Source organism: Nannobrachium achirus, assembly GCF_963921795.1.
Source record: "Nannobrachium achirus genome assembly, chromosome: 2".
Lineage (NCBI taxonomy): Eukaryota > Metazoa > Chordata > Actinopteri > Myctophiformes > Myctophidae > Nannobrachium > Nannobrachium achirus.
Genome location: NC_137811.1, coordinates 77048293 through 77075143, shown reverse-complemented (window position 1 = coordinate 77075143; position 26851 = coordinate 77048293). Strand labels below are relative to the sequence as shown.

At 42.5% G+C, this 26851-nt stretch overlaps 1 protein-coding gene across 9 annotated transcripts in view; it reads left to right on the top strand.

The window, feature by feature from the left end:
• The window catches only part of LOC308280511 (neurotrypsin-like), a 93279-nt gene that overhangs the window by 47053 nt on the left and 19375 nt on the right, over positions 1-26851 (top strand). For 8 of the 9 annotated variants that reach the window (XM_080720803.1, XM_080720807.1, XM_080720804.1 and 5 more), the window contains 2 exons: positions 7100-7285; positions 13327-13512. In XM_080720803.1, coding sequence (XP_080576929.1) covers positions 7100-7285; positions 13327-13512 — 372 coding nt within the window. The remainder of the gene's footprint in view (positions 1-7099; positions 7286-13326; positions 13513-26851) is intronic. The other variant, XM_080720806.1, reaches the window with a different exon arrangement.

Genomic DNA, 26851 nt, shown 5'->3' with positions numbered 1-26851 from the left:
AGACTACAACCACTCAATGGGAGGAGTTGATAGGCTTGATCAACAGATTGCGTATTATCCCTTCACCAGGAAATCCAGCAAGTGGACCAATAAGTTCATGTTTTACCTGTTCCAGATTGCCTGCTTCAATGCTTTCATCCTTTACAGGAAGAGAAATCCTCAGGGTGCCATTACCAACATGAAGGATTTCATCAACAGCATTGTGAAAGCGTGGACCAAGCCAACACGCTTCAGCAGAGGAACAAGGGGGCGTGGTCCTCGGTCAAGGCTCTGGGCTGGCATCCTACCTAGGACAACACACCATTCGATCATCAAGATACCACGCACCACCCGCAAAGCCAACCCTACAAGCAGTGTTGGGAAAGTTCACTTTAAAAAGGAACTAGTTCAAGTTCAAGTTCAGAACTTCTAAAATGAACTAGTTCATTTTTAGTTCATAATTCCCCATTATGAACTAAAGTTCATGGTTCCCCAAAATGAACTACATAGTTCTTTTTTAGTTCTTTTTTTAACCATAATTTTTTATACTTTTGACTATTCAAATTTTAGACGTTACTGCAAGCTATTATTTGTCAAATCTATTGACACCACACATATAGACCCTAACACAGCAATTATTTCCGTTTCAACCCTGAAACTATGTGTTAGATTCGTCTTCGCAAAGCACATTAGTCCACACTAGCAGCTGCAGCTTTCATCTCTAGTACAGTACATTTACATAAACATGAGTAAAAACGTGCTGCTTGAATGGTCTTTAGACTCTTTATTATGAATAGAAAAACAGGACTGTAGTCCTTAAGGTGCATGTTTTCTTTTCTTCTTCCTTTTCATTTCAATACTTTAACAACAAAGTCCAGAACAAAACATGTGCCAACATAGGGGTGGGCTCCTTTTGGGGGGTCTAAATTGAACTTTACAAGTATGTAACTCTTGACAGTAGGGTACGTAGTATACAAATTAAACCAAGTGCATTTGGTTTCATTTATACTGTCATAGTTAAGTGGAGACCTTGACATTTTAAAGTTTGAGAACTAATGAATTTATACCAAAATGCAGGTTTAAATTGAACAGGATTTCTTTACAAGGCTCCATCAATTGTGTCACGATATATACAATACCTCTGAAAGGGCATACCGTGGAGACATTGTATCGTCTTAACGATAATTACCACCATATAGCCCACCCCTAACATGACTATAATAACAGCACAATCTGAGGTAGGAACCAGGCTGAGGTAGGAAACCTCAGTACAATATTTAAAGTGCAAAACATTTAAATCTATGTGTCTCCATATACTGTGGGAAAACAACCTCAGAAACATTTTTTTTTCCATTAAGTCAGTCGCATTTGTTTCCTTAAGTGTCATAAAGTGCAATATCCAGCACAAATGAATGAGGAAAAAAACGCTTAAAATAATAATAGTAATAACTTAAAGAGTAAGTTCCAGTGTGAGGAAAAATACTGAGTGAAGATCTGTCACCACTGGTTATAGTTCACATAAATAACTAAAATAATATTAATTAGTTAAAAAAAGAAAAAGGAAAAAAAAATGTCCAAAAGTGTGCAGGGTCAAGCACAGTGTTACTTTCTGTCCAGCCTGAAAATGCCTTATCTGAATGAAGATCCTCTGTGGTCTCTCCCTGCTGGATCCTGGAGGAGCCCTGGTCTCTCTGGTGGATCCTGGTGGAGTACTGGTTTCTTGCTTCCTGTAAAAAACAAAAACAAGATTATGCTGTTATTTTTATGCAGCTCAATTAACGTTATACTTGAGCCCCAGCTCAATAATTGGTTCCCCAAAAATAGCCGATCTACAAGCTCACAACGCTCACAACGTGGTTAAACTTACTGAAGTGATATTGATTAATTCCAAAAGTTATCAAATTATTCTGAGGCACCCCTGGACTGGCATCACAGCACCCTGGGTAACCCTGCCATAAATTATTTATTCACAATCACAGCTGACCAGCAATCTGCTGTTGTTCACATACAGTAGCATCCACCTCAGAGAGTACAGCAGTGTCTGTTGGATGGTAAAACAGGTCACAACAATAATATACCTTCAAATCTTTTTGTTGCCATTCAACATCAGCTGCTTCTCAAAATTGGCATCTCCCAGACGGTTTCTTCTGGGCCTGAATGAGGTTAAAGAAGAAGAAGAAGAAGAAGAGAAGACATTTTAACATCATGATTATTGAGGCAATCACTGAAATACAGTAGACACGTTTTATATTGATAACCACAATTACTATTTGCTGCTTAAGTGTTATGAATAATATCACCAAGACAGAACTATGATTGAGGCTGGATATTTATGACAACACTGTCATATTATTACAAATGCATAGTAATTATGGAATATAATCACAGTTCATCCCTACCTGAATATTTGACCACCGATGCTGAAGAGCCTCTCTACTGGAGCGCTTGAAGGCAGTGCAGTGTTGTGTTTAATGAACAGCCTTTTGAGTTTTGGAAGCTGTGTGTATTCATCAAACTTCTCTGTGGTTGGGGCATCCAAATAAGTGTCCACTTCACTTTTTTGATGAACCTGAGGGTTTTTGTTAAATCTGAAGAATGAAGTTGCAGCATCTTTCTTGTCACGTTCACCACTGGACTGGGTTTGACCTGCATCTGAGTCATCAGAGTGGGTTTGAAATTCTCTTTTCAGCATCATTCTGTACTGCAAACGTTTCCTCTCATCTTGGACCCAGTCTAGCTTGAATCTTGGCACCAGCATAGCAGACAGTATGTGCTCCCTCTTCTCCAGAAGACCTGACAGCCTTCTGTTCAGTGACTGCAAGATGCTCTCTATGAGGGGACGGCAAGTAATGAGACTCTCTGCAGCAGTGGGGTCTGAGCTCTCATCCAACAGGTCTTTCATATCACATTGCAGTTGTACAATGGTCGGAGCCAGATACCCAAGAAAGATTTTCTTCTCTGCTTGGAGGACATTTAGTGCCTGTGCCAAAGGCCTCATCACATCCACGAACTTGTGTATGAAGTCGACTTCATCTGACGAGAACCGACGAAAGCCAAACTCATCACTCACACCGTGCAGGATCAGCTCATCATGTAGGGGAGTGGCATCATTTGCAGCGATGACCTCATCCGGATTCACATTCTTTTTTGCCTTGGTAGTTAGTTTTGCAATGAGAGACAGTCGTTCCATGGCATAAAATACTGAGTTCCATCTGGTGTCATTTGGCATAATAAAGCGAATCCCAAGCTTGTCCTCCACAGTATCAGAAGCTTTTGGACTCCGCCTAACGATGTTCCACAGAGCAGATGCTTTTGCAAAAACAGCTCTTGACATTGCTTTGTAGCGTTTTTCAGTTACCTTTTCTGTATCTTTGGCCACTAGATTCAAGGTGTGAGCCATGCACCTTCTGTGAGGGGGGAGAGAGGGATGAACCAGGTCTGAGAGGGGCTCAGGCTCCATCTGGTCATCTTCATCTGAGCTCTCATTGGTGGCAGCAGCGGCTGAGTGTGGTTCATTGACCTCTTCGTTTTCATCAGAGTTGAACTCTGTCTCACTCTCTGGCTCTTCAGCATCAATAGCAATATCCCCAAAACAGTTGAATGCCTTGACAAAATTTGAAGCGTTGTCTGTTACTGTACATACAACCTTGTTGTGGATTTTGAATTCTTTGTTAACATCTGACAACACTTTTGCCAATACATCATGTGTATGTGCTCCTTTAATCCGCCGGCATGCCAGTACTTTAGAGTGCCTCTGAGAAACATCAGTTTGGTCTAGCCAGTGGCCAGTGATGCCCAAAAATGACTTATTCACAGCTGACCAGCAATCTGCTGCTGTGCACACATTATCCACCTCAGAGAGTTCAGCTTTAAGTTCACGTGTGTTTTCTTTAAACTTCTTGTTTAGCAGTGTCTGTACTTTTTTTCTTGATGGCACCTTTTTGTTTGGCTGCATCCCCTTAATTAATTTTTTGAAAGCTGGTCTCTCCACTTTACTCAATGGCTGCAGGTCTTCAACAATGTAATCCATAACCAGGTTGTCTAGCTGGGGCTGGGAGAGAGAGTAAACGGGGCCGCTCCTGTACGCTGTTAATGGGGGTTGGATCATGGTTTCACTCGCCGTTATCTTGTCTTTTTTATTCATACATACTCGCATATAGCGTGCAAGGCTAGTCGAGTGCTTCGTTTCAATGTGCCGTTTAAGGTTTGCTGCCGACGTCGCCGACGTACGGACTTGTTTCTTCAAACCAGGCGGACAAAGTTTGCAGAGAAAGGTGAGATTTTTACCGTCTGGGTCGGTGCTGACTTTTCCATAAAATTCTTTTAAATGGTCATACGAGTCGGAGCGGTCGGAGCTACTTGTGCTGTCTTCCTCGTCCATGCTGACTGTTTACTGTTGTGTTTACTAGTAGATGCGTGCATGCCTGTGGTGACTGGTGATGATGACGTCAGTGCGACAGGCGGCTTGCAGGGTTGCCACATTGGGTGGATTTCAGCTACATATTAGGGCGTGTTTATTGTGTGTTTTTAGCTGTCTTTTCACCTGAAACACTATGGAAATCTGGCACACTTTTGAACGAAATTATACTTTGAGAGAACGTCGTTCATGAACACCAGAATGAATGCGTTCGTCATAACGTTCATCCATAGGAAATACGGTACGTTCAGTTCACGTTCGCCCAAAATATGAACGAGTTCGTGAACGATCGTTCATTGAACGCGTTCGGGTACAACACTGCCTACAAGGCTGTGCAAGCGCTGTTCCCTCGCTAAGGTCAAAAGGAGCGAAACGGCCTTTATGTGCTCTGCTTGTCTCGTGCCGCTACACAAGAAGTGTTTCGCTCAGTACCACACAGAGGAGGACTTAGAAAACCAGAGCCGTGCAAGGTGACTCTGAACTCTGAACACACACACGCACACATTCAAAACAAAACAAATGGCAAGAGAAGATAAGCAAATATAGAATAGAAAGTAAGGAGGGGTGTGGAGCACGCACACACACCCCTCCTTACTTTCTATTCTATATTTGCTTATCTTCTCTTGCCATTTGTTTTGTTTTGAATTGAATTATTGACTACTTTTTCATCTCATCAACTTTTCGTATCAAATATCGCATGTCAAAGTATTTTCATTCATTTCATTATTTGGTATATGTGAAAAAGTGAGAGAAACGATTGTGAACAAGCCAGAGAAACACTGCAACTAGCAATTATACACTGGATTGAAAACCTGTAAAGAAACACAATAAAAAAAACACTTATTTTTCTTATTCTTTTGTATTTCTTTGAAGGATAAATAACTGTAAATACAATATTGAAGTCATTGAAGTCAAAGCTAAAAAGATCAGTGAGTTTTCAGCCTGATACAGTATCATTCACTAAAAGCTGTTTTTCTCAAAACAAGGTCTTAAAAAGGGGGTCATTTTTAGCAGATTTTTTGTTTTTGTCTGGCCTATAAATACAGAAGCGAACATCGTAGAAACATGGTTCTTGGACCGGGTGAAACTAGAGAATCTCCTCTTTCATTCGGTGTGTTGTGTGATTTTGTCACGATAAAACTGAATGCTGAGGCTGTCTTCGAAGTTGGTCAAAAACATGCAAGAGCACAGTACAGACTGAAATAAGCCATGGCAACAGATGTGTTAATAAGTTAAGTGTTGAGTTCTAGGTTAATAAGTTAAGGGTTGAGTTCTAGGTTAATAAGTTAAGTGATGAGTTCTAGGTTAATTGCGACCGTAAGGTCGCAGTTTAGTATCAAAAACCTCCACCGGCCGTCCGTCACGTCCGTCACGTCACACGTCACACCTTTGCCCTGCTCATATCTCCGCATCAGTATGACATCACACTGCTGACATCAGTATGACATCTGATGTCAGCAGTGTGATGTGTACACAAACCTTTGTGTACGTTGCTGTGGCAACAGTCTGTTGTTGCTGGTCTGTTAGTGTACGTTAGCAACCACCTTAGCAACCATGGTTTTACCCTAGCAACCACACCGTACACAAATGACCCTTATATAAGACCGGCATTATCTACCGACAGCTGCTATAAGCCAACCCTGGCGATAAGGTCTGAGTCGAAGAAATGCTTCTTTCCTGGCAAGAATTGCCCCTTTATACTGTAGGGCTCGTTTGTGTATTGTATGACATCACGCCACATCATCGGCTGAGGACTGTGTGATGTCATCATATCTCCATATATGGAGACATAAGTTGGTCATGCCCAAATATGGGCTGGTGAGGTCAGACTTAGTGTGATGCGTAGGTTATCTCCATATATGGAGATTCAACTTCAATGAGTAACCATGGCAAACTGTCAACTGCCCGTATGTCTTGATAATTGGTAAAACAAACTTTTGGCCTATTCGCTTATCTCCCGATTAGGGAGTCTTACTGGTAAGTTAAGTGTTGAGTTCTAGGTTAATAAGCTAAGTGTTGAGTTCTATAGGTTAATAAGTTAAGTGTTGAGTTCTATAGGTTAATAAGTTAAGTGTTGAGTTCTAGGTTAATAAGCTAAGTGTTGAGTTCTAGGTTAATAAGCTAAGTGTTGAGTTCTAGGTTAATAAGTTAAGTGTTGAGTTCTAGATTAATAAGTTAAGTGTTGAGTTCTAGGTTAATACGTTAAGTGTTGAGTTCTAGATTAATAAGTTAAGTGTTGAGTTCTAGGTTAATAAGTTAAGTGTTGAGCTCTAGGTTAATAAGTTAAGTGTTGAGTTTGGAGGGGGTGGAGTTTATCACTAGTTCTAGTGACAACACTAGACTTACTCTGTGAAGATGATGCACAATGGGAATCACTAGCAGTATCTGAAGGTACTGAATGACTGTTTATTTATCACTATGTGAAGCTACTGAATGACTGTTTAGTTTATCACTATGTGAAGCTACTGAATGACTGTTTATTTATCACTATGTGAAGCTACTGAATGACTGTTTATTTATCACTATGTGAAGCTACTGAATGATTTATTTCTCTCCTATTATTCTCTCTCTCTCTCTCTTTCTCTCTCTCTCTCTCTCTCTCTCTCTTTCTCTCTCTCTCTCTCTCTCTCTCTTTCTCTCTCTCTCTTTCTCTCTCTCTCTCTCTCTCTCTCTCTCTCTCTCTCTCTCTCTCTCTCTCTCCAGTTCATGGTGGTTGGACAGGATGGTCCAGTTGGAGTCAGTGTTCTACTTCCTGTATCCCAGAAGGCCGTGCATCGACCAGGACACGTTCTCGTTCCTGTACTAACCCCGCCCCTTCCTCCTCCGGCAACAGCTGTGTAGGAGACACCAAAGAGACGGGACGCTGTGATCACCTGACTTCCTGTCCAGGTACCACACTGATCACATGACTTCCTGTTAGGTACCACACTGATCACATGACTTCCTGTCTAGGTACCACACTGATCACCTGACTTCCTGTTAGGTAGCACACTGATCACATGACTTCCTGTCCAGGTACCACACTGATCACATGACTTCCTGTTAGGTACCACACTGATCACATGACTTCCTGTTAGGTACCACACTGATCACATGACTTCCTGTTAGGTACCACACTGATCACATGACTTCCTGTCTAGGTACCACACTGATCACATGACTTCCTGTCCAGGTACCACACTGATCACATGACTTCCTGTCCAGGTACCACACTGATCACATGACTTCCTGTCCAGGTACCACACTGTTCACCTGACTTCCTGTTAGGTACCACACTGATCACATGACTTCCTGTTAGGTACCACACTGATCACATGACTTCCTGTTAGGTACCACACTGATCACATGACTTCCTGTCCAGGTACCACACTGATCACATGACTTCCTGTCCAGGTACCACACTGATCACATGACTTCCTGTCCAGGTACCACACTGATCACCTGACTTCCTGTTAGGTACCACACTGATCACATGACTTCCTGTTAGGTACCACACTGATCACCTGACTTCCTGTTAGGTACCACACTGATCACATGACTTCCTGTTAGGTACCACACTGATCACATGACTTCCTGTTAGGTACCACACTGATCACATGACTTCCTGTTAGGTACCACACTGATCACATGAACGAACGCAGTATTTGCGTGCTCTGCAGGCACAAGTAACCAGAAAGTAGCAACTCTGGGAAAGTGTGGTTGCAGTGACGCGAGTTACAAGGAATCCACTGGGGACAAAATGTCTGCTGTCCTGATGAATTCTGTCTTACTGTTCATGTTAGATATTGTGATGTCACATGAAGCTTGACCAATCCTGTCTGATTGGACATTATATTGTCCAATCAGAATAGGGACAGACGATGTCCATTGAACTCAATGGACTTTTGGGATTACAGAAAAGGTAACAGAAGTTTACTCTGGGTGAAATAAAAGGTTACAGAAGTTTACTCTGAGTGAAATAAAAGGTTACAGAAGTTTACTCTGGGTGAAATAACAATGGACAAGAACAATAGACTGGTTGCTTGCAGCAATCACACTAATAAATACAATGCAGGGACATTTGAAAGTAAGTGTTTACCTCCTGGTTCAGCACTTTTTTGATTGATCCTTTTTTCTCTTTGATAGCAGAGGCGTGATTTCAGAAAGACATAGGGGGTGTGGCCAAACATCTGTTACCACTAGGGGGTGTGGCCAAGCATATGTTACCACAAGGGGGTGTGGCCAAACATATTTTACCACTAGGGGGTGTGGCCAAACATCTTTTACCACTAGGGGGCGTGGCCAAACATATGTTACCACTAGGGGGTGTGGCCAAACATCTGTTACCTCTAGGGGGAGTGACCAAACATCTGTTACCACTAGGGGGCGTGGCCAAACATATGTTACCACTAGGGGGAGTGGCCAAACATATGTTACCACTAGGGGGAGTGGCCAAACATATGTTACCACTAGGGGGTGTGGCCAAACATCTTTTACCACTAGGGGCCGGGGGAATGTTTCTATTGCAAAAATAGTGGATCAACAAGCTCTGAATGCGTCGCCAAGTGACATGTTGAGAGCTTGTAGAGCCACTATTTTCACTATTTGTTTGGGGGTGAAGAGAGGAAATGTTTGAAAGTGTCCTCCTATAATTACATTCCTAAAATAATGATGCAATGTTGAAAAAGGTTAATAAATGAATGATTGCATTACACAATAAAAGGCTTGTATACATTATAACACTGTCACATGTAGATGGACAGACATCTTGTATAAATGTGACTGAGGCTGGAGGAACCGTCCAAATGTCGGCGATTATAAAACGGTAGAAAAGTGAGAAAATTAAGTCAATGTCGTTTTTTGTATTTTTCGTTTCTTTCCAATTCACACAAGTTCGAATTTAGAACAAGGGTTTTGTGTCAAAAGATAGTTGTTTTAAGGTACTACAATGGCTAGTTTTATTTGTTAAACTAGGCTGCTTTTGGAAGGAATTGTACGTGGTTTTTGGGGGAGGAGAGATTGCGGTCTGAAGAAGTCATTGTCTCGAATTTCACGCTTTGAGCACCGCCCCATACAGTGGTGCATCTGGTTCTAGTGTGTAAACACTGTCTCTCAGTGACTAACATCATCTCGCTAATGTTATTGGTTTGCAGAAGACAGTATTCTGGAAGGATTTATTTTTTGATTTATACGTCGTGATCTGACTCTCTGAGTCGCTCTCGGGCACACAAAGAAAGACGCAGCGATGATGGCTTCTCGTAATGGAACAGCCGGCGCTAATGGGAAGCTAATGCTATACAGCGTATCTCACATCTCAGCCTCTCGTCTGTGGTAAAAAAATAAAGCCCCGCCGCTCACGAACGCTTCTTACCTTTTGTGAACATTCTGTCCAAAAAGTAAAGGTCCTATACACTTCTCTCAACTGTTTACTTTTCAAGCGTGGAAGAAAATCCAATCAGCGTGTTGAAATAAAGAGTTTATATCACTCATTTTGTCAGCCGGTGCATTAATTTTCCCCTCTATTATTCGTTGTGTCAATACCACGTGACCAGGGGAGGTAGCGTGTCTAAAAAACAAAGGACCGACTGACAAAATGAGCGATATAAACTTTATTTCAACAAGCTGCTTCAATTTTCTTCCACGCTTATGAATTAAACAGATGAGAGACCGGCATAGGACCTTTACTTTTTGGATATAATGTTCACAAAAGGCAAGAAGCATTCGAGAACGGCGGGGCTTTATGTTATACTACAGACTAGTGGCCGAGCTGCGAGATACGCTATAGCGTTAGCTTCACGCTAGCGCTGGCTGTTTATTATGAGAAGCAGTGGCTAACGGCTAACGCTAACGTTAGCTAGCGCTAGCTGCAGGCTAACGCAGGCATCGTATACACAACTGGAATTGTTGCTCTATTGTTGCTCTTCTACAAGCTCACAACGCGAGGCGGTTAAGCCTGTCAGAACCGTCAGATTATCCTTCTGACTGAAGTTACACAAACAATGATGATGCTACATGTAGCACAGTTAGCACAGTTAGCCGACCAATTTCGATAGGTCACGAGTTACGGTGTTGCGCACGTGCATTCCCGTAGAGCAACGTGGACTGACGAAAACTGGTGCCCCATAGAACTTTGTGCCAAAGCAATAACTAAAGTTTAAAACATACATAAACCACTTTAGCCCTATGTTATACCAAGGCTATTTGAAAATAGCTGATCTACAAGCTCACAACGCATTGCGGTGCGACGCGTTGTGAGCTTGTAGATCTGCTATTTTCAAACATTTTGTACTTTTGGTACTTTAAGTACATTTGGATACCAATACTTTTGTACTTTTACTCAAGTACATTTTTAATTCTGGACTTTTACTTGTAACAGAGTGATTCTACATTGCAGTATTGATACTTTTACTTAATTATAAAATGTAGGTACTTTTGTAATACACTATTTTAGTGAAAAATAAAAACTACAAAAAGAAGAAAATGACAGGATGAGCATATAAGGAGGGGAGGAGGTAGAAAAGTAGCCTGGCGGGGCCCGACGTCATACTGCGTTCACTCACTCATTCCTTCCACAGTATAACGTCTGGACTTCCAGGTATTGGCAGCGAGTATTATGATTATTTTCTGATCGGGGCCAATCAGTGACTGCTTCCGCATAACAAACGTAGCTGTCTTTCCTGACAACAAGTGAAAAGATTTCCCTGATTGGTCCATGTGTAGACGGTGACGTAGATGCATGCTGCAGCATTTTCAAAACAACAATGGCTGCCCTCGCGATGCAACAAGTGTAACAGTTAACGCTCTAACCATAAAACAAGCAATAAGTGCAGTTATTTCAGAGTTGGAATCAATTACAACAATTAAAAAGGAACACGGAGGATACGCTAGTGGAGTTTATCGGCCGAAAAGACGTGTTTGTTTGACGTTCTTCCGACTGGCTGAGAGATGTTTTGCTACGCTGATTGGTTAGAGGAGTCTGTCTGTCAAGGCAAGTACTCCCGCCCACTTTTCAAGCTGCCAATAGGCCGAAGGCCAGACGTTATACTGTGGAAGGAATGAGTGAATGAACGCAGTATGACGTCGGGCCCCGCCAGGCTAGTAGAAAAGACCACTGGCCACTAGGGCTGTCCTCGACGCAGGATTTATCAAGTCGATTCGAGTCGCGGGGGTTAATCCGACGCGTCGACGAATCGTTTATGTAAAAAAAAAAGAAAAAAAAAAGAAAAAAAAGTGGTGCTTTAAGCTTTTAAACCACGTCAACGTAATACAATAAAACAGCAATATGTTTTAAGCCTTTAAAGTGAATTAGATCCATGAACTACCGTGCATATTGAGACATGATAGCGGTGGACACTGGACATTAATGACGATAAGATTGCGTCCAGCCGTGCGTAATTTGCCGTGCGTAATTGTGAATTGTGGAGCAGAGTAGAACAACGGAGGAGAGAATAATGCATCTCTTTGACAGCATGTCGTGTATTATTTCCACAAGTTGTATTTTCTCAGAGCACCGCTGCTGTATCAAAAGAGCTATGTTGCCGATCTGGTGCGAGATAATAAAAAGAAAACAGTTCGCCCGTCGCTATTCCTCAGCCTGAGTCCAACCACCACACACCCAGGGCAGTGAAAGTGAAAGCGCATCGCGCTGGCTCTGCTGCTTCTTTGGCCAGCTCTCAAGTAGAATAACAACTCGTCGACGCATTTCCTTTCCAAGCGGTTAACTTCAAAATAAGAGCTCCCTGTTATATGATCAAGGCAACTTTCAAGTCACGTGAACTGATTTTATTTTTAAGTCTAGTAGTAGGAAGTATGGACTCAATAAGAATTACATGACAGTCACAGTCCAGCGCTCTCATACCGCACCACAGTATACTGGTGTGATAAAAAAATATATATATTTTTGACGGCTCGACTCAAACAATTGGCGTCGATTCCGGGGGCTTAAAACGACACGTCGATTCGTCGATTTTTAGAGGACAGGCCTACTGGCCACTATTTCTGACATGGCTGCAAGCACTATAGCACAATATATTACCACAGGTCTACTACTAAATAGTAGTTTTAAATAATTGTAGTGGAATAAAAGTAAATTTGAAGTTGACAGCTATACCACTGTGGGTGTGGTTTGACTTGGGGGGAGTGATTTAGGGGTGTAGGTAAGTACCTATTGTCCCTCCCATTGTCACACCCACTTCTGGCTACCTAGAGGTGTCAAAATGTTCCTTGCATTCAAATGGCTTTTTAAGCACTTTGGGTTTTATGGTGCAACAAGTTTAAAATGTCCATAACCTCTTCAAATATGCTCCAATTCCAACTGATACATCATGAAGCTTAGATTCTGTACTTGGATAATCTGTACAAAAAAGAAAAATGACCAATGCAGACATAAGGATCAAAGTACCAGACCTAGTCACAAATGATAACACTGTCATATGTAGATGGACAGACATCTTGTATAAATTATAACACTGTCACATGTAGATGGACAGACATCTTGTATAAATGATAACACTGTCATATGTAGATGGACAGACATCTTGTATAAATTATAACACTGTCACATGTAGATGGACAGACATCAGATTAATCTGTTAAAACCATTCAGAGTTGGAGATGATATTCATAAAATAACTGAATGTAAGGTTAAATGTCAACACTAGGGGGCAGTGGTTACATTCCCTGATGACCCAAACCACGCCCCTGTTTGATAGATTAATTTTTGATTGGTTGTTTCTTTACTCATTAAATATATCAGTACCCCAACTCACATATAACTCACATATAAAACCATACAGCTGCAAAGCTCTGCTTGTCCCATTTCAACATATCAAATGATCACAGAATGTTTTTAAATATAATTCTCCTCTCTCTCTCTCTCTCTCTCTCTCTCTCTCTCTCTCTCTCTTTCTCTCTCTCTCTCTCTCTCTCTCTCTCTCTCTCTCTCTCTCCAGTTCATGGTGGTTGGACTGGATGGTCCAGTTGGAGTCAGTGTTCTACTTCCTGTATCCCAGAAGGCCGTGCATTGACCAGGACACGTTCTCGTTCCTGTACTAACCCCGCCCCTCCCTCCTCCGGCAACAACTGTGTAGGAGGCGCCAACGAGACGGGACGCTGTGATCACCTGACTTCCTGTCCAGGTAGCCTACCACACTGATCACATGACTTCCTGTCCAGGTACCACACTGATCACATGACTTCCTGTCCAGGTACCACACTGATCACATGACTTCCTGTCCAGGTACCACACTGATCACATGACTTCCTGTTAGGTACCACACTGATCACATGACTTCCTGTCCAGGTACCACACTGATCACATGACTTCCTGTCCAGGTACCACACTGATTACATGACTTCCTGTCCAGGTACCACACTGATCACATGACTTCCTGTTAGGTACCACACTGATCACATGACTTCCTGTCCAGGTACCACACTGATCACATGACTTCCTGTCCAGGTACCACACTGATCACATGACTTCCTGTTAGGTACCACACTGATCACATGACTTCCTGTTAGGTACCACACTGATCACATGACTTCCTGTTAGGTACCACAGTGATCACATGACTTCCTGTCCAGGTACCACACTGATCACATGACTTCCTGTCTAGGTACCACACTGATCACATGACTTCCTGTTCAGGTACCACACTGATCACATGACTTCCTGTCTAGGTACCACACTGATCACATGACTTCCTGTCCAGGTACCACACTGATCACATGACTTCCTGTTAGGTACCACACTGATCACATGACTTCCTGTTAGGTACCACACTGATCACATGACTTCCTGTCCAGGTACCACACTGATCACATGACTTCCTGTCCAGGTACCATACTGATCACATGACTTCCTGTTAGGTACCACACTGATCACATGACTTCCTGTTAGGTACCACACTGATCACATAACTTCCTGTCCATGTACCATACTGATCACATGACTTCCTGTTAGGTACCACACTGATCACATGACTTCCTGTCCATGTACCATACTGATCACATGACTTCCTGTTAGGTACCACACTGATCACATAACTTACCAATGGCTTGTGTTTAGTTCTACGTTAACATTTATGCTGCCATAGTTTTCCCATAACTAATGTAGATGAACTGCCTAGTAGGCTTCTTCTTATTGTATTTACCCTATTTTAGGCAGCGCTGTGCACGTGCCACGTGCACATTGTGTGCACGGGTGTTCCCGTCCACGACCGTCGAAAGTCTTTTCTTTCACGTGGCGTGTATTTTATGGTCCATAGAAAACAGGCCGTTTTGACCAAACGGGCGATAAGGGCGAAAAGAAGTGGAGATGTATCCATGTTTCTGCAGCCAGGATGAATACAATTCAATGTGAGCCGGAAGTCAGCGGATGTTGTATTCCGCGGAGATTCATGTCTCACTCCCAGCAGCCGCAGCGCGGGGGCGATCGGTTACCATGGTAACCAGTTAACAACGTCCCTGAACGTGACGGGGTTGTAGCACTCCACGGGGGAAATTGTTATCACGTGTGTTAACGTGGTGGCCATTTTGAGGTACTGCAGGTAGGGCCAGAAACTTGAACGCCCATCTAGGCTTCTTTGTATTGACTGCGCGTTCATAGCGGAAGTGCTTGTGCATGATTTGGAGCCCCAGCGCGTCCATGAACAATCTCGATGACGCAAAATGCGTCACTTAGGCCCCACTACGTCACGTTTCAGAGGCGTTTCAAACGCGGAAGTACGCTTCATGCGCTGGGTGAGCAGCTCAATGCAAGTGGACGGGCAGGGATATCTGGTGCACTCTCTATACTTATTATAACTCTATGGCAGGGGTCTTCAACAGGGGGTCCACGACCCCTAGGGGGTCTGCGGAGGTACTGCAGGGGGTCCGCGAAATTATTGCCATTTTTCACATTTATGTTAAAAAATAAATCATGATTCTATCCATTTTGAATAGCTTGAATACATGATTACTATGCAATTGACAGATTGTTGATATTATTGACATTGGTTCTCAGTTATGTTTAGAAATGGTAGTGGTACGGCCCACCCTGCTCGCTGTAACTTGTACATGTTTAAAATACAAAATATGTCGTAGCCCTGACCCCCCCACCCTACGTGGTGGTAGGGGGTCCCTGCTCCATCTCCCCATCAGTTTGGGGGTCCCCTGCCTGAAAACGTTGAAGACCCTTGCTCTATGGTGTTAACCCATGTGTTAATAAGCTAAGTGTTGGGTTCAAGTGTTTGGCAACGGTAACGGTGATTCTTTCATTTTATGAAACCAAACTAGATGATTCCTGTACAGATATTGAAATTGAGATCAAAGTCTATACTGTAATATGGAAGGACAGAGATCAGACCTTACCTTCACCGTGCTACCAGAATTAGGAATCGATACTGAATCCGTTTGGGTAAAGATAATTTATCCAAGAGCTAAACCTCTGATTACCGGTTCCAACTACCGGTACCAGACCAAAATTCATTTTATGATTTAATTGAGAAGCATGTGACTGGCTTAGGAAGCTCTGAGGTAATTTTGACAGGAGATGTTAACACCAATGTCCTTCGGAATCCTTCAAAAACTTCTGTAATCTACATAACCTCACCCAGATGAAAAAAACTATTCACAAGGGTAAGCCCTACTTCTCAAACCATCATAGACCTTATATTAGCATTGGACAGATCCAGAATCAAAAAGAGTGGTGTCATCGAGTGCAACGAGCGACCATAACATAATTTTCTGCACTCGCAAAATTCCACGTAGAGCTGCAGCAATCTATGAAGCGCTATACTCCCCTGAAGCTCTAACAGCAGCTCTGGAAAAAAATGGATTGGTCAGATCTTAAATTGCACCTCGGCCGAGGAGGCCTGGTCTTGCTTCAGATCTACATTTCTATCAGTACTTGATAGCTTAGCACCCTCAAAAGTTGTCAGGATCAGAGCCCGCACCGAACCATGGATGAAAAGGGAAATATGAATGCCATTTAACTCAGAAACCAAACTTACACTGAGTACAGGAAAGCAAACAACGAGGAACTACTTGAACAAAGCAGGAAACTATGCAATGTAGTTTTCACCACCATTGCCCCACAATTGGTCAGCAAACTCCCCCTTCATTCAGATCTTTATGGTCATGACCACATTCAAGCTCACTATGAGAACCTAGGGGCAAAAAAGACGCCTTCGCCTTCTCATTCAAACCCATAAAAACTGATGATGTGCTGACAAAACCATAGTGTAAAAAAAAAAATATGGACGGTGCGAAGCCATTGGTTTCTATGCGGCGAAAATTACGCTTTTTTGTCCCTTGTATGGGTGTCGCCATCGTTGTTTGAATGGTACCCCAGGAATCATAAGGAATGCTATTGGCTGCCAACGGTCACGTGGAACCGCAGGGATAGATGGGAGAATGTGGTGTTGAGCCTCCCGAAATAAAGCACACGAAGAAGAACACAGCCGGCTGGTATCAGTTTAGTTGGCCACGCCCCCCGCAACTTTATCATCAATTTTAACATAAATTGGACCATATTTGCACAAAACGCATATCATGGTAATTGAAAGGCAGTTTTTCACTAGCGACAGAAACCATAAAGTATTTATGACGATGTTTATTAAGGTTAGAACATCTAAGAGGAAAATGAATGGGGTCCAGTGGAGAAAAAAATATTTTTGTTACCTCGCGGGGGGAAAACAGTGCAACTAGCGGCCAATCATGGAATCTTTCTCTCCCGGGAAAGCTTCATGAATAATCCAGCCAACAACACCCCTGGACAAAACTCATCACCCTGCAACCAAACATAGTAGCCCACATTACAAATGTATCCATCACTAAATGTCACATACCACAAGATTTCAAGTTGGCGAGAGTAATCCCTCTTTATAAAAAAGGAAGCAAACTGGAACATGGCAACTACCGCCCTGTTTTCATCCTTTGCTCGATCTCAAAGTTTATGGAGAGATTAATAGCCGGGGAGCCACTGTGCCAAAATGAGAGAAGACCTGTGATGTCATGACATACTCCAAATTGTAGTTTTTCCTATTAATTTGGTCAATAAGGTACACAGAATGAGAGGCCTGCTCTGCCGGAAACACTGCGAAAAAAAGTTTCCCATTGACTTCACTATACTGGTAAAAAACACACCAAAAAAAGTAGCATGTGAGGGGTCAAACTAAGGGTTCTTCATGATTCTGAATCCATTGCAAGCATTTGTTTTGCATGGAAAACATTCCTTGGGCTAGATTTCAGCCTCTCAAACCTGTGAAAAGTGATGAGTCATCACTTTTCACCGTTATTTTGGTCCGTTTTCTAGCCCAAGGAATGTTTTTCATGCAAAACAAATGCTTGCAATGGATTCAGAATCATCAAGAACCCCTAGTTTGACCCCTCACATGCTACTTAAAGCATATTTCTTTTTGGTGTGTTTCTTTCCTGTATATTGAAGTCCATGGAGTGAATATACAAATGGCCATAACTTTTTTTTCGCAGAGTTTCCGGCAGAGCAGGCCTCTCATTCTGTGTACCTTAATGACCAAATGAATAGAAAAAACAAAAATTAAAAGTATGTCATGACGTCACAGGTAAAACCCTATTCTTTGAGCTTTTGGGCCTGTGGCTCCCCGGCTATAATCCAAGAGCAAATCAACAGCTATCAATCTGGCTTCAGAACATCCCACTCCACTGACACATGCCTACTGTATCTGACCGACTACATCAAACGCAAAGTAGATTCCAGCAAATACTGCGGCATGGTCATGCTAGAACTCCAAAAGGCGTTCGACACAGTAAACCATTCAATTCTATTGAATAAACGAAGGGCGATTGGATTTGATAGCACATCAATAAGCTGGATGAAATCCTACCTTGAAGGGAGAGAACAAGTGGTTGACATCAATGGAACCATGTTCTCGTCCCTCCCGGTGAGCTGGAAGGAAGCATTCTAGGGACGTTACTGTTCCTCATTTACATTAACGACATGAAGGCTGCCTGTAAATGCAAACTGTTCCTGTTCACTGACGACTCAGCACTCATGATTTCGGGAGAGAACAAATTGCAGGTCGAGGAAGCTCTCAGATTAGAAGTCACCAAAATTCCTACTGGGCTTACCGATAACAAACTGTCACTACACCTTGGTAAACAGAATCCATTCTTTTTGGGACTAAACATTCTCTAAGGGAGATAAATGTAAACGATTTCAAGATAAAAGTTGATGACACAGTAATCTCTAGCAAGGAAGAGATTACCTATTTGGACTGTATTCTTGATAAATACCTGTCTGGGGACAGCATGGCAACAATGGTGATCAAAAAAGTTAATCAAAGAACAAGATTCCTGGGTAGAATGTCCTCTTTTGTCAACAAAAGGACCCTCAGGACTCTTAATGGGGCCCTCATTCAGCCCCATACACCCAAGGAGCCAAACTCGTTCAGTAACGAGTTAAGGCCACTAGGTGTCACCCTGCCAAAAGGAGTTGTCTCGTCCCTGAACGAGTCAACGAAGGGTTAACTGTACGTGCAGCTGCCTGCCCTCTGAATCTACTCTGAAACATAAAAAGGGCTTTATCTCTGAATGAGGTAAAAAGAACGCCAGGGAAGCAGAGATCTGATTGTTTTCACGGCGACACTATAACGCGATGGTCGGCTCCCGTTTGGATTTTAGTTTCGCGAGCGTTTGTAAACAAAGAGATTATCTTCCTCAATCGTCAGTGGACACCCACGTGCACACGCACGAAGCTTCCGAGGCTCTTCAAAATAAAGCGTGAGTGAACGGCGGCAGCAGCAACAGCTAGAAATGTTATAAACCTGAGCAGCCCATGTGTTAAGACTATGCCTGCACCTCATGGTACTCCAACATCAAAAAGCCACTCAAGACTAAGCTCCAAATCTCCCCAAATAAATTGATTCGATTACTTCTTGACCTGGGGCCCATGTCCCATGTCTCCTCCAAACATTTTGCGAGCCTAGGATGGCTCAATGTAGAAGACAGGGTTAAACAACTATGGGACTGACTTTCAAAATAGTCAACGCAAATCTGCCCTCAACCCCCACAGTGCCCGCATATCTGACCAAACACCTCCAAAAGGTTAGTGACACCCACAGCCACAACACCAGAGGGAGCACACCAAACAACCTTATAATACAAACCCATAGTACAAATATGGGAAAATTCTCCTTTACATGTGATGTTGTTCATTGTGACTAATAAAACATTCAATTCATACAAATGGAACCAAATGGACCCTTACAGATCTGTAACTATTGGTGTACAAATGGAACCAAATGGACCCATTCCATTTGTACACTCTTAATATGATTTTATAATATAAATTGGGGTCCCAGCGATATATAAATGCATTTAAATGGGCGCCAGTAGCCTAATGCATTTCAAACTGAGAGTCCTTGAAATTCAAATGTTTGAGAATCACTGCTAGATATGTTAACACATTGCCTGCCAGGGGTTAGGCCACACCTCTATCTAATACATGTTTAGCTCTCTAAAACATTTTTAAATAAAATAAATAAATAAATATATATATATATATATATATATATATATATATATATTTTTTTTTTTAAGAAGCTCCCAAAATATGTCCATTGTCCCCTTGCAGTTGGCATAAAAATATAATCAACCCTAAGAAAAATATTTTTTTAGATTAACACACACAAACATAAACAGCATGTGGATGCAGCCATTTTGGCAGCCATTTTGAAGAAGGTGTGCAGAAAGCTGATTACATGATCTAATTTTTTATAATTTTTCATCAGCATCACAGGCAGCCCAGAGAGCAGTGAACACATTGCTGTCTCATATATTAGTGAACAGTGCCCCCCAGTGGCCAAAAACGGTAAAACGTATATTTGTGTTTGGCAGGCAACAGCTGGGTACACAAAAACGTTTATATACGTTTTTTAGCATATATCACTATCGGTATTGGTTAATATATACACAGCCCATCCTGGAGCTAGAGGAAATAAATGAGAGTGAGGTAAAAAAAGATTATTGCCGAACTGAAAGTTTCCAAAGCCAAGGATGCATATGGGTTTGACACCAACTTCCTAAAGACTCACAGTGACTATCGCCATTCTGGTTAATCAGTCTATTAGACAAAATGTGGTTCCTTCTTCCTGGAAGGTAGCTTTGATTACACCCATTTTCAAATCGGGTAGCAAAGCTCAGGTTGAGAACTACAGACCCATCAGCATCCTCTCTAGCTTATCTAAGATTGCGGAGAAGTGGGTTGCCAAGCAAATGATTAAACATCTCAATAAGGGGGAGACACCACTCCACCCAATGCAATTTGGCTTTCGAACACAACACTCAACTGAAACGGCAAATAGTGTATTCATTGAAAGGACTAAGAAGAGTCTGGACACAAACCCATATGTAGGTGCTGTGTTTCTGGACTTCAGACGGGTTTTTGACACCGTGAATCACCACGTCCTCCTCACAAAATTATCATACTTCAACTTCTCCATAAATTCAATTAATTGGATACAATCATACTTATCAAACCGTAAACAGTGTGTAAACGCAGTCCGGTCCCCGTTTGTTGATAATCCAGTAGGAGTTCCGCAGGGATCCATCTTAGGCCCTTTATTGTTTTCTTTATGATTTACCGGATGTGTGCCCAGATTGCAATGCTACAAATATATGCCGATGACGCCGTCATCACTGTCCATGGCAAGACCACTGAGAGTCTAACTAGTGCACTGGACAGGGTACACACCTGGCTAGGCAACGCCTGCCTCATGCTCAATGTGAAGAAAACAGTGTTTATGTTGTTCAGCAAGAGACCAGTCACCATTGAATCTCTGAGAACATTAGACATCTACACTATAACTCAGTTTGTTTAATGCAGTTGTCTCTTACTCAAGATGGCGGACGCAGCTACTGCTGCTCGAGGTGCTCCAAACAAACCTCGATTAAAACCCGATATATACACAACGGTTGATGGAAAAACTATCGTGGAAGATGAACTACTTAACTTCCTCATTGTGAAAATGAAGACTGTGAACCAGGATGACATTGTTCTGATGGCTGTTAATCACTTTGGGTCCGAATGGATTGAAGGCTCAAAGAAAGCACTGTTTGATCTGTGCCCAGGTACACAGCGGAATGTAGACCACAGGGGGCCAAACAAAGATACAAATAACGTCAAGAGTTGTTTGAAACTACTCAACGAGGTTGGTGAAAATGTTCCTCGCTTTGTTTCTCATCATTTAGATGAGTTACCGCCGATGACTTTTAACAGCCTTGATGTCTCCTGCCTGGTGAGCAAAATCGAGCGCTTAAGCACAGACATATCCTCTATGAAGCAGGCTGTGAGTGTGCAGTCAAATACCTGCGAAGATCTCCGTGTGATAACCGCGTATATACACCAACGCTTGTGTGTGATTGAGCAACCTGTTGCCAACAAGAGGAGTGAGCCAGAGGGGGACCCCCTATGGGTCCCACCTGCGCCTGTAGCCTCGGAGTTGGCCTTGTATGCACCCGCTGTGGAGGTAGTAGCCTCGAACACGGCACGGAATAGCTCCTCGTACAACGACGGGAGCATCGCCTCGAACAACGCCGGGAGCAGCGCTTCGAACAACGCCGAGAGCAGCGCCTCGAACAACGCCGGGAGCATCGCCTCGAACAACGCCGAGAGCAGCGCCTCGAACAACGCCGGGAGCAGCGCCTCGAACAACGCCGGGAGCAGCGCCTCGAACAACGCCGAGAGCAGCGCCTCGAACAACGCCGGGAGCAGCGCCTCGAACAACGCCGAGAGCAGCGCCTCGAACAACGCCGAGAGCAGCGCCTCGAACAACGCCGAGAGCAGCGCCTCGAACAACGCCGAGAGCAGCGCCTCGAACAACGCCGAGAGCAGCGCCTCGAACAACGCCGGGAATAGCGCCTCGAACAACGCCGAGAGCAGCGCCTCGAACAACGCCGAGAGCAGCGCCTCGAACAACGCCGAGAGCAGCGCCTCGAACAACGCCGAGAGCAGCGCCTCGAACAACGCCGAGAGCAGCGCCTCGAACAACGCCGAGAGCAGCGCCTCGAACAACGCCGGGAATAGCGGTGTATCGAAGTCACCTGAATGGAGCCGTGTGGTGAAGAAGAACGGGAACCGCAAACAAGTCCCGGGAAAGTCTACAGCACCGGCCAAGCCTCGTTTCACTCTTTCCAGAGAAAAGAAGACATACGGCATTGTTGGAACCGGTGCAGGGGGGGACATACGAGCTGTCAAGACGAAGATGGTGAGTGTGTTTGCTACGAAATTCGCACCTGACTTGAACACAGAAACACTGGCAAGTTACCTTGAAGATAAACTGTCTAGAGTTGTAACTTGCTTGAAGATAGACACTGACCAAACCCGGTACAGCTCTTTTAAAATAACAGCTGAATGCAAAGAGATAAGCGAGATGTATGATCCACAGCTTTGGCCAGAAGGAACTTATATACGGCGGTTCTACGAGCCACGTAAGCCTAGGCCTGCTGATACTGGGGTTGGTGTAAAGTTGCCGCCTGTCACAAGGATGCATGAGCCCGAGGCTGGGGCTTTAACGCAACGATAGACTTGTTTATGAACTATGAAAGTTGTGTCATATAACTCGCGTGGAATGCGCCTCGGTCAGGGTGCAGGGGAGAGAGCACAGCGTGTTGTTATTGACAAGCTCCTAGAGAGTGCAGACATCATGTGTGTACAGGAGACGTTTCTAGCTAAACAAGATCTCGATAAACTTAATGCTGTTCATAGTGATTTCCATGGGGCAGGGGAATCTACAACAGATTTAAGTACTAGAATAATACGTGGCCGCATCCCGGGGGGAGTAGCCATTTTATGGCATAAGAAACTTGATCCACTTGTTAGTGTGATTAGACTGGAAGTGGACTGGTGCATAGGCATTCAAATTGTGCATGATAATAATGTTTTTATCATCTTAAATGTTTATACTCCTTACGAATGTCACAAAAACGAGGATGAATACCTCAATAGGCTTGCTTTTATTAGTTCATATATTAAAGAAAATGAATACACATGTATATATGTCCTGGGTGACATGAATGCTGATATATCAGACAGCAACTCGATGTTTGGTAAGCATTTAGTGCAATTCTGTAAAGAAAACAAGGTTATCTTGTCCAGCAAGGTGCTGCTGCCAGTAGGCAGTTACACATACATCAATGAAGCATGGCATTCAACATCCTGGTTGGATCACTGTATATCGACAGCTGATGCCCATGACAGCATAGAGAAGGCTGAGATATTGTATAATATGGCCACAGCTGATCACATGCCTTTCAAAATAACTATAAATGTTAAGGGTCTACCCGAGCTGGCCAGTTATGGTAGTCAAAAACAAGGTGACAAGTTGGACTGGGCAATTCTCAATGAAGATGATTTGCAACACTATAAATCACTAACTGATGTATACTTAAGTAACATTGACATACCAATTGATGCCATTACCTGTGGTAATATTAACTGTAAAGATGATGGTCATTATAGTGAATTGTGTCAGATGTATGACAACATAGTAAAATGTTTAATTAATGGGAGCAAACCTTTTAAAAGAAAAAAGATCAAACAACATAATATGAGACCTGGATGGAATGTCCATGTTCATGAGCTACATGTAGAGGCTAAAGAAGCTTTTAAATGTTGGGTGTTAGCAGGTAAACCCAGGCATGGCCCTGAGTGTGAATCTAAGAAGCTTGCAAATGCTAGGTTTAAATATGCTGTACGCTATATTAAGAGAAATGAGCAGGCCATGAGGGCAAATTCTATGGCAAAAAAGCTTCAGAAAAATAATGTTTATGAGTTTTGGAAGGAAGTGAAGGTGGTTAACAACAGTAAGATGCCAATGCCTTCCAGTGGCAGTATTGATGGCACTACTGGGTCCGAAAATATTGCTGAGCTGTGGAGAAGACACTATACAAACATATTTAACTGTGTCAAAAGCGATGTCTTTACTATTGGTGAGGTTACCCACAGTGATGGTGTGATCTTGAGACCTAATGAAGTGAGCAGCCTCATTGAGAAATTGTCTGTTAACAAAGCTTGTGGCCAAGATCAGATAACAGCAGAACATCTGAAGCATGCCAGCCATAGAGTTTCAGTGCTGCTTGCTATGTGTTTTTCAGGGTTGTTGATGCATGGTATATTGCCTGAATCTATGTTGTCTGTCCTGCTAGTGCCAGTAGTTAAAAACAAAACTGGGAAGTTAACAAGTATTGATAATTATAGACCTATTGCACTGGCAAGCATCCTATCCAAGGTACTAGAAGGTATCCTTATGGAGAGGCTCAATGAATATATAGCTACTACTGACAACCAGTTTGGTTTTAAGAAAAAGCATGGAACAGATTTATGTATTTATACACTTAAGGAAATTGTCAGTCAGTACAGAAGATGCAACAGTACAATATTTATGTGTTTTCTTGATGCGTCCCAGGCGTTTGATCGCATCAATCATGGTAAACTGTTTTTAAAACTAAAAGAGCGTGGTGTCCCCTTATATTTAATAAGGATCATACAGTTTTGGTATACACACCAAACTATGCAAGCCAAGTGGGGAATGAGTACGTCAACTCCATTTCTGGTGACCAATGGCGTTCGCCAGGGAGGAATTCTGTCTCCGGTACTCTTTAATTTGTACATGGACGATCTTTCTAAACAGTTAAATGAGTGTAAAACTGGCTGCATGGTGGGTGATAACCTTATTAATCATATGATTTACGCAGACGACTTGGTAGTACTGTCTCCATACAGTGCTGGCCTACAGCAGCTACTCAGGGTCTGCTCTAAATATGGAATGAGTTTTGACATAAAGTTTAATTCAAAAAAGAGTGTGGTGATGATCTCTAGAACTAAGGATGATCAGAAGCTCACCTTTCCCTCTTTCTCTTTAGCTGGTGAAGTACTGGAGGTGGTTAAAACGTTTAAATACCTGGGTCATGTTATCAGAGATGATCTCTGCGATGACGAAGATGTTCAGCGCCAGTGTTGTAAATTGTATGGACAAGCCAACATGCTGGCTCGAAAGTTTCATATGTGTACAGATTATGTAAAAATAGCTCTTTTTAAGACATATTGTACTCCATTATATACAGCCCACTTGTGGTGCCGATATAGCAGTGGAAAAATTAAGAAACTTCAGGTGGCATATAATGATGCTTTTAGAATATTTCTGAAACTCCCAAGATGGACGAGTGCTAGTGAAATGTTTGTGACTAGTAACATACCAACCTTTCATGCGGTACTGAGGAATTTCATGTTTAAATTTATGTGTAGACTCATTGATTCAAAGAATGAATTAATTGTGGTCTTGACGGATATCACACAGAGTGATATAAGATATACATCCTGCTTCTGGAAACACTGGAGGCAAGGTTTATATGTTTTTTAAAAAGGAATGTAAACAGTCTGGAACTGTATTTATATGTATTGTTTGTCTGTTTTTTGTATATATGTTTTTATGGACCATGTGTCTGAAATAAAGTTTATCATCATCATCATCATTGTGAGATCTGGTGTATTCTCGAAGGGGGTGGAATTGGAGTATGTCAAATATCTCGGTGTGATCTTGGACTCCAATCTTACCTTCAAGAAGCACATAAAAAAGTAACTAATACTATTAATTACAATCTGCGAAAGTTCCAACAAATTCGACCCTACCTAACAATAGAAGCAGCCAAAACGTACCTTCATTGCATGATTTTCTCTCACATGGAATACTGTTTTACAAACTGGTCTTTTGCTAATACAACAACCATCAAACCCATTGAACAGGTATTTAAAAGGGCTATTAAAATACTAGACAAAAAACCAAACTCCTATCTAGAAAAGTATCACCTTCTCAGCTTTGAAAATTTTAGGAAATTAAAAAATGCATGTCTAATATATAAATGCCTTAATGATCTGGCTCCCCCTCCTCTTATGGAATTCATCCATAAGAAGTGGGATATTGGACGCAGTACTAGGTCAACATCCAGGGGAGACTGTGAAATTGATTTTAGAAAAACTACTTTTAGTAAAAACGTTCTCTCCATAAATGGATGCCAATATTGGAACCAGATCCCTACCTCAATTAGAGAGATCCCCACATTCGGTGCTTTTAAAGGGCAGTTGAAGCAATGGTTAAAACGATCACAAACATGTAACCACCTATAATAACTATTTGATGCCGGTACGAATTACTCTGCCAGGCTAGTTTCTCCTGTATGGTTTTTAGCTTACTTCTAGCACTAAGCACTTTGTCGCACTAGGCACTTGCGCCAAGCACCTTATTCTTGTTGTGTTTTGTTCGCCCTGTACTGTTCTGTTCTTGTTATTGCTAGCCTTGTTTTGTTTCTTGTTTTATGTGAAGACAACGGATGAAATTTAGCTCTAAGCTAACTCCGGCTGGTTTACACTGAGATTTTGTATGTTTGTATTTATTATGCAACATGTCAATGTCAATGTGTCCATTAACTGGTACTGTCCTGTCCAAATAAATAAATAAA